We start from the raw sequence: 18,214 nt of genomic DNA on the forward strand, positions 1-18,214 counted from the left end.
ATGATAGGAGTTGGATATGCATATTACTTACTTGGAATCTTACCCGGCTTTGATTGCGACACTACTCGGATTGGAGGGGGTTCATTACCTTTCTTTTTTCGCTTCCTTGTGTAAATAAGAAATTCACATACCTTAGTAGGAGTAGTTTTCAGACCTTTATCAGATGAAAGAGTTATTGACAGGTTCAATATTAGGTAAAACCAAGGTTCGAAATCCCGGGGGTTCCGGTCGGGATCCCCTGAACCGGAGGAGACCGGGACGGGACTTGCAGAAACCGGTCCCGTGAATTGAACCCGGTCGAATCCCGGCCAGATCCCGCGAATCCCGGTATTTCTGGTGTGCGTCCCGCCGGATCCCGCTCAGTGGAAGCCAGTTTATCTTCGAAATCGGGAGAAATGCCTTCTTTACGAAATTTTCCGAATTTTTTATTCTCCTACAAAAAAAATGATATCTTAGTTATAATATAAATTTTAAGTTTGTAAATTTATTTGATTTTCGATACAAACCTTTATTTTACTACGTCACCACTCTTCACTTGCGTCAACGGTATTATTGTTACCATTCCATCCAAGGCCAGTTTCTTTCCCGATCAATTGCTTCCAGAGTTTCCATTCACCTTTCAGTAACTCGAGCTTATTTTTCAATTGAGCTTTATCGTATCCCCTTTGTGTTTTCTCGGAAATATTTTTCACCATATTCTCCCATCCTACTTTGGTGAAGCTTGTTCCCGGTCGATTTTCAGCTTCAATCTCCGCAATATATACGTCGCATAAGATTTCAACCGCATCATTATCCCATACTGCTTTTGTTCGAGGTCGTGTATCTTGATTTTCAGTCATCTACAAGTATACATTTAATTCAAATAAATTTTTACTACAATAATTAAATAAAATTTAAAAAATGAATTATTTCTATTATATAACATATGAAATAGTAAATAGTAAAACTTAAAAAAATGTATTATTTTCTCTTATTTCTTTCAATCGGTTAATTCTTTTAATTCTTTAAAAAAAATGTATTATTTTAATTCTTTCAATAGTAAAAATGTAAAATACACATACTGGTTTACTTAACTCACTCGGTGGTAAGACTAACTTCGGTTAATTCTTTTCTTCCTCACATTCTAAAACTCGCGACATCTTTTTTTAGAGAGAGAGAAAGCGACCGAGCGGCTCGATCACGCAGAACGCCGGGGAAACGAGGCTATGAGCTGATTTTTTCTTCAAATCCTTTGTGCTCGAGGTCGATTTTCAAATCGTTGAGCTGATTTATAAGTGGGGGGTTTTTGATTTCTAGGTTTTCTGGTTTAGGGGTTTTCTAGGTTTTTGATTTTAGGGGTTTGGGGGTTTTGATATTTTCTGGCTTGATTTCAAATCCGGGATTATTTTGTTTGGGTTTTGATCTGGTTTTTTGTTTGTTTCGCCATTAGGAGCTTTCCGCGCCTCCCAAAAGTGTAGTCGAGCTTGTTCCCAGCGTCGTCCAAGGAGGGGTCCACGTCGCCGTCGCCGTCGTCCGCCAGGTGGCTCCAGGCCTTGGTCTGGACTTTGGTGTAGTTCTCGGGGTCGTTGGCCAGAGGTCGTTGATCTTCTGCTCCAAGATGAACCGCTCCTTCAGAGACGCCGCCGACTTGAGCTTCATCAGCTCTCCGATAACTCTGTACTCGAACCATAGCGGCAAATGTGTCTTCTCCAACTAGGTTTGTTTTATTTCTTCATTGTTTTGCACTTTAGGTTTACTGTCTACTTAGATCATTTGGGAACAGAAACAAAAAAAAAAAGACTAACCTGGAATATGTTCTTTTCAGTTTCTTCCCCAGCGTACTGTTCAGAGGTTGATTGAGAGATCCGGTTCAAATGCGTCGGTGCTTGCAGGTTTTCATTTTTTAAACGGAACTGAACTGTACGTGTAATTTCTGATTGCTTTTGATAATCTGCTAATTTATTTATTCACTTAAGCTGTATATGAGATATTCATGATAATCTTTTGAGAAATTTTAGGAGATATTTTTGGTTTGAACGCTAGTCTGAAGAAGAAGGTAGTGTGTTCGTTAGAGGGTTATTAGGAAATAATTTCGGAATTTCAAAAATAAATGAGGACATTACTGTAATTGTAGTTCTGGAGATATAATTGTAGCTTTCATAACATACGTACAAAGTGCAAAATCGTTTTTGGAGTTTTTCCGTTTTACCAAACGCCACATTGGCAGTTTGGTTTTTTGTAAAAACAAAAACAGGCTTTAAAAAACTGAACCAAACGGGCTCATTGTCGTGTTTAAAAGCCGTTTTGTTTTCAAGTTAAACTCAAATCGTAAAAAAGATGGAATCCGAGTGTATGGTAGAAACTGTCTTTCGTTGATAAGCTTCCTTTCTTTCTTGAACCTTCAAAAGCTGTGCTCTTTGGTAATGACGAAGCTGTGATCGCCAATAATAATGGCGTTTGCGAGTTTCAACGCTCTCATCATCGCCTCTGCGGTTCTGAGGGCCGTCCTGATCATATACGGAGAATGGCAAGACACGCACATGGAGGTCCATTACACGGACATCGACTACCTCGTGTTCTCTGACGCAGCCTCTCTAATGGCTTCCGGGGAATCTCCATTCCGGCGATCCACTTACCGATACTCGCCTTTGCTCGCGTTTTTTCTCCTCCCCAATTCGTTCGTCCACCGCTCTTGGGGAAAATTCATCTTCTCGGCTTCAGGTAAATTGTATTTGACTAACTTCCTACTTTTTCTTGTGATTTTCTCTTGATATATTCTTTTTTAATGAGAAAATTCTTTAGATTTGCTCGTGGGGTTCTTCATAAACACAATTTTGAAGCAGCGCGGTGTACCTGAGAAAATGCGAATTGTTTCTGCGGCGTGTTGGCTCTTCAATCCTTTCACGTTTACGATCGGAACCCGAGGAAACTGCGAGCCTATTGTCTGTGCTATGCTTCTTTGGATCATCATATGCCTCATGAAGGGTGTGAGTTTCCACTCTTCTAGCTTAAAAACAGCTCTCTCTCTCTCTCTCTCCCTCTCGATATATACTATACAAAACTCTGTGCTTAAAACTTAATTTTCGTGTGAGAATTCCATAGAGGCGAGTTATTAGAACTATCCTAATCACTTTCCCTTGTTGATGAGGTTGTGAAAAGGTTTCATATTAGTAAGTCTATCTATGGTACTTGCAATCTATGTTGTTTTCGATGAACCCAATTGAGACCCGAAAGTCTTTTGTTTATCCCTTTGTCCAGAACGTGTTTTACAAGCCGCGGTTTGGTACGGGCTCATCGTCCACTTCAGAATCTATCCCATTATATACGCGATTCCCATTCTTCTGATTCTTGATCCGCAAGTCTTCGGATCCACCAATCAACCATCACTTCAAAGTTGGAGCCGCGTCGAACAAGAATCGTCTCGGGGACTGGGGATCATATCCAATCCATTGTCCCTTTTAAGAAGTACCCTCACGAGGGAGAGAATACTCTTCGGGGTAGTCTCTGGATCTGTTTTCTTTGGTTGCACCGCGTTGTTCTTCTACTTATACGGATGGGAGTTCCTGCACGAGGCTCTGCTATATCATCTCACCCGAGCGGACCCGAGGCACAATTTTTCCTTGTACTTTTACCACATCTACCTTCAGTATGAGCACAAACTATTGATCGCGGAGAAGCTCGTTTCTTTTTTGCCGCAGTTCACAGTCCAAATAGTTCTCATTTTACGCTTTGCCCAAGATCTTCCCTTCTGCTTCTTCGTCCAAACTGTGGCGTTCGTGGCATTCAACAAGGTTAGTGCAAGAAAATGAACCACTGATACGTGAATTCGTAGAAAATAATCGTTGATAAATTTTCCCACGCGTTCATGGTTTTATTATTTATATGTTGAATTGCTTAATTTTTACAAAATCAGTATATAATTTAATTAGTTTCTTTAACACAATCAACAGTTTATTTAAATTTTTAATATGCATGAAGTTGTTCCTGTGTTAAATTTCGTACAAAAAATTATTTTAATAGAAAATAACTAAAATACTATGTAATAAATAGTTCGAAGACCGTTTTGCTCCAAAAATAATTTAAGTAAGTGGAACATGGCAAATTTCATTGAGAGGAATCAGCGAAGAAAAATGTGTCAACTAATTGAAATAATCGAGAAAGAGCTGATGTATTAGATCATGTTAATGCCGAATCGAATACAAGGAATTACAGATGGTCTAGGGACTAAATTGCCACTAGTGCAATAATTCCTGAACCATTTGCGCTGAAAAGTCTGACTTTTTATCAATAAAAGACCTCGTTAAAAGACGCAGTGTCTGACTTTGTTTTTAATTGGCGCAATTAATAGGTGATAACAGCGCAGTACTTTGTGTGGTTCTTTTGTCTGTTGCCTTTGCTGCTACCATGGAGCGACATAAAATTCTGGTGGAAAGGCCTTTCTTGTATTCTCGTGTGGGTTGGAGCGCAACTTCACTGGTTGATGTGGGGATATTTGCTCGAGTTCAAGGGAAAGAACGTCTTTCTTCAACTTTGGATGGCCAGCATTGTATTCCTCGCCGCAAACACGTATCTTCTTCTCTCTCTCATTCGCCATCATAGGTACTCTCCGCTTTTCACTCGATCAGAAACTACCGGCGATGAAAAGAAATACAATTGACAGATTTTGGTTTGGTAATTTAGGATCAGCTTATGTTGTTTTGATAATTTAGAATCAAGCTTTTAGTTTTCATTTTCTGTGTTCAGAAGTTCAAGTTTTTGGGAGCGGACCAATAATCAACTATAAGCATACTGGTATTTATCCAATTTTCCCAACTTGCTATTTATTTCTCCATACTGGTGTATTGCTCTTCTCTGATCTTTCACGCATCTCTATAGTTACCATGTCTGACCACATGATTCGGATAAAAATGCAAATTGGATCAGCTTGTTCTAGGTTAACGCAAGTTCTTGTAATATGGACGAGACATTAACAATTTTTGTTCGTATATGTAAGAAGCAACATGTATGTTATGTATCCGATGAAGGCAGTGGTGACAAGAGCTCCTTTGACTCGGTCACACAACTAAATACCTTTCCTTCTGATCATGTAGGAATAAGATAACTGGCTGAGCATGGATAATTTTTTTCGGAAGTTTGAATAAGATATGCTTGTTAATTATCAAATTCGATAACTGGCTGAGCATGGATAATTTTTTTTCGGAAGTTTGAATAAGATATGCTTGTTAATTATCAAATTCGATAACTGCTGAGCATGGATAATTTTTTTCTTCATAAACTTAGAGCATCCACTACCAATGTAGGTCATTCGATATACCATTTTCGACACCGTTTCGAGCTTTCTGATTTACGGAAAATCGATAAGTCGACGGAAAACCGAACGGAAAAAATATGAAAAATAACAAATAAAATGCCGTTTTCGATGAAAAATCAACGTGCCGGTGAAAAACCGAATGAAAATAATGTTACATTATATGTTATATATACATATATGTATGTACGTATGTATCTTTTTAATTTTTAATTGAGATTTATGTCAACTATATTTTATAATCTTCAATATCTAATTATTTTTGTACAAAAATAATATTAAATACTCTCGCATTAACTATTTTTTTAATAATTTTTTACAGCGTATATTGGCTTAAAATTTGCACAAGAGTTATAATAAAATAAAATAAATAAATATATATTAACTATTAAGTACATGGGCAACTTTTGACTGTTGTGAGTAGGTGGTCAGACCATCCAGTCATTAGTCATTTCATCACACGCAGACCTAAGTAAAATTAAATTTTTTAATAAAGTTGACAACGTCTTTCTCTCCCTCTTCTTCTTCACAACACAAAAATGGTGTTTCTTCACAAAAAAAAAAATGCCTACATCAACGCCGAAATTCTTCATTTTTTATCTTTTAATTCTTATTTTTTTTTATCTTTTTACATACAACGAAAACGTTCGATCGTTTTTAGACAGAATGTCACGTCGTTTCGACGATTATCGAACAGCATGCTAAGAAGAAACGAAAAATACACTCTTTGTTGACTGCTAGACCACCGGCAGCGGCGACGCCGACGAAAGTTGCTGATTTTCGTCAGCAACTTTCGTCAGCGTTTAGAACCTATCATCGGAGTGACTACAAATTTTGCTCCTTGGCCAGTATAAAGTGAGTGCATATATGAACAAGCTATATATTAAAAAAAAAAAAAAGAACAAAGCTGTTTGCATTTAGCCATTAGTATTTTTTATGGAATCACAAATCTTGTCGTTAGTCTTTTTAATTATGTATTAGGAATTTAGGGCTTTAATAAAGTAGTTAGGATTTTAATTATGTTATTCCGGAATTGTCTCTAGAGATGCTTATAAATGAATATCTATTTTACTAATGAGCCTCCAACCAAATAAATTTATTTTCTCTAAAACACAAGAAGGTATTAGGTTTCAGTGGAGGTTTGCATTATTGACTATTTTCGATTACCAATAATTGAAGCACAATTGCTCCCATCAAGAGATCGAAATCCTGATTCCTAACAATTTGGTATGAGCCTCTTGTGATAGAGACACAAATAGATCTAGTGGAAACAAATCAAGGCGTTGCTCATTGCTTAGGCATCAATATCTAACAAGCTTCATAATGAATAATGAGGCATACCATTGTGGACTAACAATTAGAGGCGTTGAAATTCGCGGTGAGCCGGAAAAAATAGTTTGTGTCACAATATCATAACGAATCACACAATATAAAGAATGATTTGAATGTAAAGGGTGAAAATGTTGACCAGCATTCCAAGATGTTGATCGCAGACACGACTTTGGAAGAGAGTGAAACAAAACCGTAGTCTAAGGTGTCAAATACATTTGTAGTGGTTGGAGGACACAAATTTGGCAACGACACGACTTATGGTGATGAGAGGGATGTCTTCGTGGGAGAGGTTTGGGTCAAGACGATGGTAGCAACATCTTTGGCAATTTTGGAGTTTGCGGCAAAAGATGTCCGGTTCGGGCGAGCAACAATGTGATGGTGAGCGACTAGTGGAGTCAAAATCAGCGGAAACAACAACTGAGGCAAAGGCGAGCTCAGTGATAGGAATAGCGGAGTTGGGGAGGGGGGATGGTTATGATCACCTTTTCGCAATCAAAGTAACAACAACTTGGGTTTGGGCCGGAACTTTAGGGTTTCGTTATGGTCAGGGCTCGAGAGTCCTAACTCCAATACTAGGTTTTTAGGGTCGCGGTGTGGCATGCAAGGTCCTCCAGAACGCGGCAGTAAATCTAGCCTAATAGAGGGTCGCAGGTGATTGAAATGATTAGTGGTGCATCCTTTTCGCCACTTGTGCTCTAAACAACGATGGCGTCGTTGTGCGGGTGCATCACTTGGCGAGCTTCCTCTTTTATGAAGTGAATCGTCACGTACGGCGTGGTCGGCCACTTGCTCTAGGTAATATTGATGTGATGGGGGATCCCTCTCTGGCCGCCGCCCCCGCGTTGTTCTTTCATTCGTGCAAGGTGTCTCCCGCCTCGGGTCCTCCGAAGATGGTGGTCACGAGGTTGAGCGGGGCATTGGTTTTGTTTCCTCGGGCGTTGTCGTTGTTGCTTCCGCTCGCCATGATCTCCTTCTCGCGGTTCTGTCGCCCGTCGTTTTGTGGAGTCTGCCTCCTCGGCGCGGGGTTCGGGTTGACCACCATCGCCATCACAAATTCCTTCAGCTCGACGTTGTGGATGTGATTCTCGATCTGCCTCCTGAGCTGGATTCATTCAGCGGTGAGATGGCCGTGGTCCTTGTGGAAGTGGTAGTACTTGTTCTTGTTGCGTTTTGACAGATCCTTCACCAAGGGTCAGGGCTCAGTGAACATATCTCCGTCAGGGCCATAATTCGGTCTGGCATGGTCTTGAGTGGTATGAAGTCGGCGTTCCTTTGAAACTTCTCGACTAGCAGAGGTCTCTGTTTTGGCAGGAGTCAGACGTTCGAGACCGCGACATTGGTGCTCCGACTTTTCTTCCTTTGCTGGTCGTCGTTTGCTTCATCCTCGTCCCTGCAACGACTCTCCCTCTCGCGGACCCTTCGGCTTTCGTAGTACTCCTCGATCGAAATATGTGGGGTGGCTTGAGAAATGAGCTCTATCATTGTGGTGAGTCGCTGTTTTACCAGCGACGTCAAGAGGTCGCAAGCTTACAGGTCGTCGATGAAGGCATAGATAGCTTTGCTATCTTCGTAGTCGTCTACCTTATTCAATTCTTCGATAAACCGGTTGAGGTAATGCTGGAGCGCCTCAGAGCTGCCTTGCTTGATTGTCAGGAGGTGGGACTTTTCAATCATTTGCACTCGTGAGGCGGAGACGCGAGTGAGGAACCTATCTTAGAGATTATTGAACGACTGAAAAGACCCTCCACCGAGCCTTTGGAATCACCCGAACGAAGTGCCAGCGAGCGTAAGGCAAAACGCCTGACACATCGTTGACAGTGACTATCCTGTCATTCTCATATTAATCTAGTATTGATGGATGTGGTAGAGGGGGTCTGTGCTCCCATCGTAGAGCGACATGGTGGGTGGGCAGAAATTCCCTCCGATATCGTCGATGAGCACATGCGCAGTGAATTGCGAGGCTACGCCTTCCATCATGCTTCTTACCAGCGGGGTCTTCGTCTGCACCGCTCGTAGCTCTCAGACTTCTTCCCTCAGTACGTTGACTATATCGGTCAACTCTTTGTTCTCGGCCTGCGTGGCGGCGGGTGAGAACTTGTGGTGCACCCTCTTTCATTTGGCGCTTGGGTGGCGTGCGGCGCGGGTGGCGTCGCCATTGCTGGGGGCATTTTCCTGTGGTCCATTGGTCTCCGGTGCGGATTGGCGACTTGGGATTTCCCACCGAGCGTTAAGGTGACGTTGCAAGTCCATGTTTGGCTCCGGACGACCTGGTGCGTCGGGGTGGTGAAAACCTTCTTGTCATCATCGTTCCTCACCGGGTCATTCACCTGCTCCTCGTCATCGTCGTTCCTCAACGGGTCATTCACCTGCTCCTCGTCATCGTCGTTCCTCACCGGGTCATTCACCTGCTCCTCGTCACCTGCTTCAAAAATCCATATATTACTCATATGAACTCGAAATTGAGTGATTTTTAATCCTACAGATTCGTAGCGAGAAGAGCTTCAAAAATAGACTCATTGTGTTAGATGAAAAATCAAGTCTAGTACTGTAGAATTCTTACGGAGTTCACCATTGTTACATTAATTGTCGAATTTTTAAATTATTTATATTTTTTTTGTCAACTTGCCCAAAAATTGACCCCTGCCATCCCTTCACCGTCCCAAAGGTTTGACAAAAAAATATCAAATTAGTACAATTAAATTTGTCACACTTAATATTAAAATTTAATAAAATTTTATTTACATAGTTGGCATTACTAACAATGTGACTTGTCCCTTTAATTGCAATTATGAGAAGGAAGATAAGATCATCCCACAGAGGATTAGCAACAAGAAGTAGAGCGACATGGTGGGTGGGCAGAAATTCCCTCCGGTATCGTCGATAAGCACGTGCGCATCGAATTGCGAGGCTACGTCTTCGATCATGCTTCTTACCATCGGGGTCTTCGTCTGCACCGCTCGTAGCTCTCAGACTTCTTCCTTCAATACGTTGATCATATTGGTCAACTCTTTGTTCTCGGCCTGCGTGGCGGCGGGTGAGAATTTGTGGTGCGCCCTCTTTCGTTTGACGCTTGGGTGGCGTGCGGCGCGGGTGGCATCGCCATTGCTGGGGGCATTTTCCTGTGGTCCATTGGTCTACGGTGCAGCTTGGCACCTTGGGATTTCCCACCGAGCGTTAAGGTGACGCTGCAAGTCCATGTTTGGCTCCTGACAACCTGGTGCGTCGGGGTGGTGAGAACCTTCTTGTCATCGTCGTTCCTCACCGAGTCATTCACCTGCTCCTCGTCATCGTCGTTCCTCACCGGGTCATTCACCTGCTCCTCGTCATCGTCGTTCCTCACCGGGTCATTCACCTGCTCCTCGTCATCGTCGTTACTCACCGAGTCATCGTCGTTCCTCACCGGGTCATTCACATGCTCCTCGTCATCGTCGTTCCTCACAGGGTCATTCACCTGCTCCTCGTCATCGTCGCTCATCACCGGGTCATTCACCTGCTCCTCGTCACCTGCTTCAAAAATCCATATATTACTCATATGAACACGAAATTGAGTGATTTTAAATTCTACGGATTCGTAGCGAGAAGAACTTCAAAAATAGACTCATTGTGTTGGATGAAAAATCAAGTCTAGTACTGTAGAATTCAGCCGGAGTTCACCATTGTTACATTAATTGTCGAATTTTTAAATTATTTATATTTTTTTTGTCAACTTGCCCAAAAATTGACCCCTGCCAGCCTTTCGTCGTCCCAAAGGTTTGACAACAAAATATCAAATTAGTACAATTAAATTTGTCACACTTAATATTAAAATTTAATAAAATTTTATTTACATAGTTGGCATTACTAACAATGTGACTTGTCCCTTTTATTGCAGTTATGAGCAGGAAGATAGGATCATCCCACAGAGGATTAGCAACAAGAAGTAGAGCGACATGGTGGGTGGGCAGAAATTCCCTCCGGTATCGTCGATGAGCACGTGCGCAGCGAATTGCAAGGCTACGCCTTCCATCATGCTTCTTACCAGCGGGGTCTTCGTCTGCACCGCTCGTAGCTCTCAGAGTTCTTCCCTCAGAACGTTCACCATATTGGTCAACTCTTTGTTCTCGGCTTGCGTGGCGGCGGGTGAGAACTTGTGGTGCGCCCTCTTTCGTTTGACGCTTGGGTGGCATGCGGCGCGGGTGGCGTCGCCATTGCTGGGGGTATTTTCCTGTGGTCCATTAGTCTCCGGTGCGGCTTGGCGCCTTGGGATTTCCCACCGAGCGTTAATGTGACGCCGCAAGTCCATGTTTGGCTCCGGACGACCTGGTGCGTCGGGGTGGTGAGAACCTTCTTGTCATCGTCGTTCCTCACCGGGTCATTCACCTGCTCCTCATCATCGTCGTTCCTCACCGGGTCATTCACCTGCTCCTCGTCATCGTCGTTCCTCACCGGGTCATTCACCTGCTCCTCATCATCGTCGTTCCTCACCGGGTCATTCACCTGCTCCTCGTCATCGTCGTTCCTCACCGGGTCATTCACCTGCTCCTCATCATCGTCGTTCCTCACCGGGTCATTCACCTGCTCCTCATCATCGTCGTTCCTCACCGGGTCATTCACCTGCTCCTCGTCATCGTCGTTCCTCACCGGGTCATTCATCTTCTCCTCGTCACCTGCTTCAAAAATCCATATATTACTCATATGAACTCGAAAATCGTGTGATTTTAAATCCTACGGATTCGTAGCGAGAAGAGCTTCAAAAATAGACTCATTGTGTTGGATGAAAAATCATGTCTACTGCCGTAGAATTCTGCCGGAGTTCACCATTGTTACATTAATTGTCGAATTTTTAAATTATTTATATTTGTTTTGTCAACTTGCCCAAAAATTGACCCCTGCCACCCCTTCGCCGTCCCAAAGGTTTGACAACAAAATATCAAATTAGTACAATTAAATTTGTCACACTTAATATTAAAATTTAATAAAATTTTTACATAGTTGGTATTACTAACAATGTGACTTGTCCCTTTAATTGCAGTTATGAGAAGGAAGATAGGATCATCCCACAGAGGATTAGCAACAAGAAGTAGAGCGACATGGTGGGTGGGCAGAAATTCCCTCCGGTATCGTCGATGAGCACGTGCGCAGCGAATTGCGAGGCTACGTCTTCGATCATGCTTCTTACCATCGGGGTCTTCGTCTGCACCGCTCGTAGCTCTCAGACTTCTTCCCTCAATACTTTGATCATATTGGTAAACTCTTTGTTCTCGGCCTGCGTGGCGGCGGGTGAGAACTTGTGGTGCGCCCTCTTTCGTTTGACGCTTGGGTGGCGTGCGGCGCGGGTGGCATCGCCATTGCTGGGGGCATTTTCCTATGGTCCATTGGTCTACGGTGCGGCTTGGCGCCTTGGGATTTCCCACCGAGCGTTAAGGTGACGCCGCAAGTCCATGTTTGGCTCCTGACAACCTGGTGCGTCGGGGTGGTGAGAACCTTCTTACATTTGCACTATCGGCGACTTCCTCCCCTGTCCTGGACATTTGAAAGTGGACCTTCGCGATTTGGTTCTTGCTCTTTATGCGGAACGAGCAGCCGAAGGAAGGTTGACGCGGGATTGTGGGCGCGAGTCTCTCTGCCCCTCGATGCGGCGAGCCTCCGAGGCGCAACGGTACCTGTTCGCATGTGGTCAACTGCTCTTCTTGGTGGTTGTTGCCGATGTCCCATATGCTCGGGTTGGGCAAGTCACCTTAGTTGTCTTCTTCATGTAGTTCCCCAGTGGGCGTTTCCCCGTGCTCGCGCCCCTGGCCTCCTGAGTAGGCATCTTGCACCTATCTGCCTCTTGTCCGGGTGTGGCGCCTCATGGCTCGCTCTTCCCCGTCTCCTACGAACTCGCTTGTTAGCAAGAAAAGACTATTCTCAAGACGCTCCATCTGATCGTCTCGATCGATGAACACTGGGTCGGTAGGGTTTGCCGCGCTAGTGGTGTTCGGATTGGCCGTCGGGACGACGTTCGTTGACGGGCCCGCGCTCGCCAGCGGGGCTTCCTGTGCATGTCCTTACCTTGCCTGCGTTCGTGCTCGCATGTGGAGCGCCACACTCTCCATTCGCAGGGGAGGGCCACACTCTCCATTCGCAGGGGAGCGCCATTCTCGAAGACGGCCGCGCGGTTCGACATGGTGATTTCTTGGCGTAGTGGAAATTCCTTGGTTGTCGTTGAAGCTCCTTCCTACTTGAGAAATGAGAGTTTTGCTGGTGGAGATCCTATACGTGATTGTTCTCAAGATCCCCTCATTCTAGCGCCAAAATCTTAAGCCGTTTTTTGGAATAATACTTACGGATACGTGGCATGAGCGGACTTGGCCACGCTTCTTCGAATCTGTGAGATTAGTGATGTAATATTCCTCTTATCAAGTGACGACCATGATAATCGATTTCTCAAGTTCTTGGACACTCTTGTAGAGGGAATATAATTTGGTTCGGGAGCCTTGGGTTGTGAAGGAGCGTGAACTTTTCTTCTTCCACTCTAGAGAGAATGAAAGTAGATTGTTCCTCTTTTTTTATATGAAATTGTGCGAGGGAAGTGGCTTTGTTTATCTTTATTCTTGATTTCGGTCTCAAAGGTGTTTCTAGTAAGAGAAATAGCTGAATAGAGGATTTGACATAGTCTAGTTAGAGAGAAAAAACCAGCCCTTGATATGTGTTTGTCTTAGGTATTTATAATAAGGTGATGGGTATTCTGGTTGATTTTTCACTTTACTTGGGTTATTCTTATGGGTCAGGGGTTAAGGTCAGTCCTGCCCTGTTGGAAGCGGGGTTACTTCAAGCGAGCCGCTTGTTAAAATAAAGGCTTTTCGCTTCAAGCATGCCACTTGTTGATATAGGAGCGGGTTGCTTCAAGCGAGCCGCTTGTCGGTGTGGAAGCGGACTGCTTCAAGCGAGCCCCACTTATTGAGATAGAAGTGAGTGGCTTCGAGCAAGCCCCACTTGTTGAGATAGAAGCGGATGGCTTCAAGCGAGCCGCTTGTTGGGATAGAAGCGGGTGGCTTCAGGCAAGTCCCGCTTGTTGAGATAGAATCGGGTTGCTTCATGCCATTTGGTTAAGTTTTCGAGCTTTCCGCTATGTTTCTTGGACTGAGCTTACCGTGCTTTTTTGTTTTTGGGTTGGGCTTTCATATTTTTCGGACAAGGAAAAATCCCTCAAAGCAGTAGTCAATGTACATTGATAAAACATCATAATACTTAATAAAAAAACTCACCGTAATTTTAACAACAATATGCCTAATATAATGGCTTTACACTTAATTGGGTTAATTATAAGAATACAAATTTTAAATAGCAATATGATTTAAAATAGCGATTATTTTAAATGTTTAGAAATAATACTTTCTTTTACGAAAATGAAAATAATAATAACAATTAGATTTTTTTAAAACTATAAATAGTTATTTGAAAATTTTGTTCTTTAAATGAAAGTCGTAAACAATAAACGAACTTAAATTGAATTCAAAATAGTAAACAGATTTAGTAAGAAAAAAGTATGAATATAATAAAATAAAATTTACGACTAAAAAAATATTTTCTCAATAATTCTTTTCAAAAACTTTATCTTCTCCATGTTTGTTTTTATTTTATTTTATTTTATTTAAAACCAATTTTGTTTTGGGTCCATTTTGAACCCGAAAATTCAAGAGAAAAAGAGATGAGAATATTTTGTGTTTTTTCCCGTGTTGTTTGGATTGGATAAAATAAAAGGGAAAGTTTATTTGATGAAAAATAGGAGAGAAGTTGTATAACTAAAACACAAATTCTATTTTCCTTTTGAAAATGTGGAAAATGAAAAATGCTTGAAGACTCACCGATCAATTCCATAGCTCGTACCAAGTATTCGAATGATTCTCTCTTGAATTCGTGAGATTAGGGTTCCAAATTTGTGGTTTCTCTGATTTTGATGATAACATAAAAGTTGTGATTGATTTTTCAAACATAAAAGTTCCGATTTTGCAATTGCTCTATGAATTTGTGGTTTTTATTGTGTTCAGATTTTGTTTAATCAATTACATTTGTTTTAATGAAGAGATTGATGTATAAAAATAATTTTGCGGTTTAATCAGTTACATTTGTTTTTTTTGGTTGGGTCAACGGAATATGATAAAATATATAAAAAAGAATTTGGGTTGTATTAAAAAATTTATTTCGTATTTTCCATGTTTGCATATTTAGCACATCTAAACAAACATAAATACTGCTTTAAAAAAAAAAAAATACATAAATACTATAAATTTTCATTTTTATTTTATTTTTTCATATGTTAATTTTTTTTTTATTTTCTCATGTTTATTTTCATTTTCTTTCAAATTTATATTTTCCTTTGTAATATAAGGTTCCAGACGGAATCTATAGTTTCAATTAAAAAAATCTCCCATGTACAGTAAGAGGGTTTTGAAATTTTAGAGTGCCTCTGTGCGTATTTCGTTTGATCAGAACGCCGGAATCCATGGCTGCGCTTCGCAAAGCAACGAAGTGCTTCGTGAGCTACGTAATCTGCCCCAACGGCCTCTCCGCCACCGCCCGCAACATCGCTCCCGGTGAGAAACCCCCTCCGAATTTTCGTTAATCATCGCATTCTCTAAACCCTAAATCTCGTTTCCACGGCGCCAGACGCGGCGGCGACGGCGGGCGAGAAAGGATCTCTGCGGAGCCAGCTGATGCACATGGACATCAACTCCATGATCGGAAGCTCGATGCCTCTGTCGGCGATGCGGATCGGGACCATAATCCACAACCTGGAGCTCCGGCCGGGGCAGGGCGGCAAGCTGGTCCGCTCCGCCGGAACGTCGGCGAAGATCCTGAAAGAGCCGTCGGCGGCGGGGTGCCTGATCCGGCTGCCCTCCGGGCGCGAGAAGTGGGTGGACTCGGGTTGCCGGGCGACGGTGGGAGTGGTGTCGAATCCGGGGCACTCCGCGAAGAAGCTGAGAAAGGCCGGGAACAGCCGGTGGCTGGGGATTCGGCCGACGGTGCGAGGTGTGGCCATGAACCCGATCGACCATCCTCACGGCGGAGGAGAAGGCAAGAGCAAGAGTAGCGGCTCCTGGGGAACCACTTCTCGCACTCCCTGGGGTAAGCCCTGCAAGTCCGGCTTCAAGACCGGCCCTCTCAAGCGCAGAAAGTGAACAACTCACTTCATGTAATGTCACTTCTCTCTCTCTTTTTTTTTTGTTTGGTTAGAACTTTTAGAACAACTACAATAAAAGGTTTCCAGTTTGAAAGCGTGTCTCTGTCTATTTTCACTTGATTTCCAATTTCATCGTGTACACAGATACGATGTTCACCAACCTTTGTAGCTTTCCTGCTTTTGTCTAGGACTCGAGAATTACATTCGATTTTTTGACATACTGAAATTTCTCTCATATGTGTCGGCTTTTGCGTGGATCTGTGTGTTCTTGTTTTCGTGTTTTATACATTTTATTGTCAGCGGTGTATAACATATGAATTAGGTGTAAACTCAGTGAGTTAGCAGGGATGTTTTGGCACGACAGACTACTGTTGATTCTGAGTACGAAAACTATCTTTTTTTTAATTCATTTATTTATAAAGACATTTGATTTTTGAGGAATTGAATAAATAGAATTGACCGAGTTCTTGCATCATTGCAGTGTTTATATTGCTTGAAACAACAAATGAGTTTATATGCTTAAAAATCATAATGTTCTTCGTTTGCTTCATTTTATTAATGATGTTACCTGTTTTTCCCATCTCTAAGCATCAATTGGTCTTTTTTTATTTATTTATTGAAGAATTAGATATCGCCTCGAACTCTGAAATGGTTAGCCTATGATTTCATTCTCCAATCATCTAGTTTGATAATTAATTGTTGATGTGTATTGAAGTTCAGAGTCAGTGCCTTAACTATCATTTATGTAATGCTATGAATCTTAGTTCTTATACAAATCATTTATGCTTATTAAGCTTTGACGATGCATAAACTTACAGTGCTCTCTCATTAGGAATGAAGCTGTTATTTTTGGGATGTTTTAAAATCATGGCTATTTAGCTTTAGACATACAAGTTTGATTATCTTGATTCTGACCAGATAGCTCTTAAAATAAATATACTGGTTAGAATAGGTAATTTCTGCTGAATTCACTTTGTTTCTAGCTTGAATGTTGGATGAGATACTGAATTTGGCCGCGCTTGATAGGTCCCAGCCCTAAAAACCCTTTGAAGGTGTTTATTGCAGTAGTCAAACGTAGGGAAATCTGGATTGTATTTAGCATTCAATTGACATGCAAATGTGGTATGATTTTAGCAATGTTGCATTACAATGTATATAGTTGAGTTTGCTATTCTCTCTACAAATCCTAGTTTTGCAGATTTAGCAAAAGCTGAGCCTATCTCACTGCCGTTGGCTTTGTCGAACGTTGCTATAAGCTTTTGATTAAGATCTGTGTGCTCTCTTTCGTTTTCGCACACATCACTTGTCCACGTCAAAAGCTTTCTACAAGGACTTTCGTTATTGTATTCAACATCATCATCAAATTATGAATGTTTTAGTTTTGCCAAAATTTTCTTGTTTTTAACAATTTGAATAAATTAAGAAATTTGAAACTCGATAACTGTCGTCCTCAAAATCTACTTTTGCATCAACTACGCCTATAGAAAAAGGAATAGATAAAACTGAATAATCAAGTGACCTAACCGATCCGTTATAAAGTGGTATCCTAAAAACTATCAATTCGATGTCTGGGAGACTGGGAATAACTAATAACTAATTAGTTAAGTTCAACATGGAATACTTCCTCGTGTAGTATCCAAATTGACCCTATTTAGGAGATGTTTACCCGAGGTACATATATAAATGTATGTATGTACATACTAATATACACACGACGTATTATCAGTGACTTGCAACTGACTGAACAAGGTGGTAATGATTGTTTTCCTCTCACGTATTTTATTCTTATCCTACAAAGCAAATGATATATTCTTGAAGTTTTTCGTGAATACGAGCATTCTTCTATCATTTAAGTCATTGGACATGCCTACAAAGAAGTTATATTTTCACTCCATGCGCATTACTCTTATCCAATCACACCACCAAATTTCCCAAGATGTACGCATTTCTGTAAGAGAACGCTCTGAATATTGATCCTAAGATTATGATGCGGATGTGATGATTAGCCTTGTTTTGATATTTGAAGGTTCAAGTGCATACTCTTTTATTGGATGACTAAGGTGAACAATAAAATCTTATTATAAACGTTGAGTTTGGCATAGTTGAAAGAATCAGCAATGGAATTGACATGGTTTAAAATATCTACAAGTACAATGATGAGAGATGTTAAAAAATAAAATTAGATACTTCTAATCCTAGTCAAACAAAAACGTAGGGTACAAGGGCAAACTTGCTTTTCATACTTGTTCTTCAAGTAACAATTTTATACAGAAATCCTGATGAAAATCAGTGAAGTTAGGGCGAAATTCTTAAATCGACGATAAAAATTTCATAAATTTTTTTTTTTGGACAATTTCACGGCCAACTGATTTGCCATAATCATGTTAGCTAAAGTTATTTGAAAAAAAAGGGAGAGTAAACCGTGGCCGTCTAACCTTGACCCAATCAAAGTC

The 18,214-nt window shown here is 41.5% G+C and overlaps 2 protein-coding genes across 6 annotated transcripts; both read left to right on the forward strand.

Moving 5' to 3' along the window:
- The first annotated feature begins 1,086 nt into the window (after positions 1-1,086).
- LOC149384706 (GPI mannosyltransferase 1-like) lies at positions 1,087-4,810 on the forward strand. 2 transcript variants are annotated; one of them, XM_089625242.1, is made up of 7 exons: positions 1,087-1,242; positions 1,430-1,696; positions 1,805-1,899; positions 2,388-2,700; positions 2,782-2,964; positions 3,238-3,770; positions 4,328-4,810. In XM_089625242.1, exons 4-7 carry the CDS (start codon positions 2,430-2,432, stop codon positions 4,634-4,636), a joined length of 1,296 nt encoding a protein of 431 aa, XP_089481368.1. In that variant the 5' UTR covers positions 1,087-1,242; positions 1,430-1,696; positions 1,805-1,899; positions 2,388-2,429; the 3' UTR covers positions 4,637-4,810. The 2 variants fall into 2 exon arrangements, with proteins under 2 accessions (XP_089481368.1, XP_089481369.1); XM_089625243.1 differs by having other exon boundaries at positions 1,805-1,871.
- Positions 4,811-14,977: 10,167 nt separating this feature from the next.
- LOC149384707 (large ribosomal subunit protein uL2my, C-terminal part-like) lies at positions 14,978-17,164 on the forward strand. Of its 4 annotated transcripts, none has more exons than XM_089625247.1 (3): positions 14,978-15,174; positions 15,248-15,773; positions 16,952-17,164. In XM_089625247.1, the coding sequence occupies exons 1-2, from the start codon at positions 15,084-15,086 to the stop codon at positions 15,757-15,759; spliced, it is 603 nt and encodes a 200-aa protein (XP_089481373.1). In that variant the 5' UTR covers positions 14,978-15,083; the 3' UTR covers positions 15,760-15,773; positions 16,952-17,164. The 4 variants fall into 4 exon arrangements, with proteins under 4 accessions (XP_089481373.1, XP_089481372.1, XP_089481374.1 ...); XM_089625246.1 differs by having other exon boundaries at positions 16,960-17,164; XM_089625248.1 differs by lacking the exon at positions 16,952-17,164 and adding an exon at positions 16,788-16,803.
- The last annotated feature ends 1,050 nt before the right edge of the window (positions 17,165-18,214 follow it).

This window comes from Urtica dioica, chromosome 9 (assembly GCF_054948205.1).
Source record: "Urtica dioica subsp. dioica isolate 48M chromosome 9, U.dioica_male_clone48M_v1_H2, whole genome shotgun sequence".
NCBI classification, from domain to species: domain Eukaryota; kingdom Viridiplantae; phylum Streptophyta; class Magnoliopsida; order Rosales; family Urticaceae; genus Urtica; species Urtica dioica.

Excerpts from the sequence above, each read along its gene's own strand:
- LOC149384707 (XM_089625247.1), top strand. The coding sequence starts at position 15,084 with ATGGCTGCGCTTCGCAAAGCAACGAAGTGCTTCGTGAGCTACGTAATC. Across the intron at positions 15,175-15,247 it reads CGCCCGCAACATCGCTCCCG|ACGCGGCGGCGACGGCGGGC; the intron begins GTGAGAAACCCC and ends CCACGGCGCCAG.
- LOC149384706 (XM_089625242.1), top strand. The coding sequence starts at position 2,430 with ATGGCGTTTGCGAGTTTCAACGCTCTCATCATCGCCTCTGCGGTTCTG. Across the intron at positions 2,965-3,237 it reads CATCATATGCCTCATGAAGG|AACGTGTTTTACAAGCCGCG; the intron begins GTGTGAGTTTCC and ends CCCTTTGTCCAG. Across the intron at positions 3,771-4,327 it reads CGTTCGTGGCATTCAACAAG|GTGATAACAGCGCAGTACTT; the intron begins GTTAGTGCAAGA and ends CGCAATTAATAG.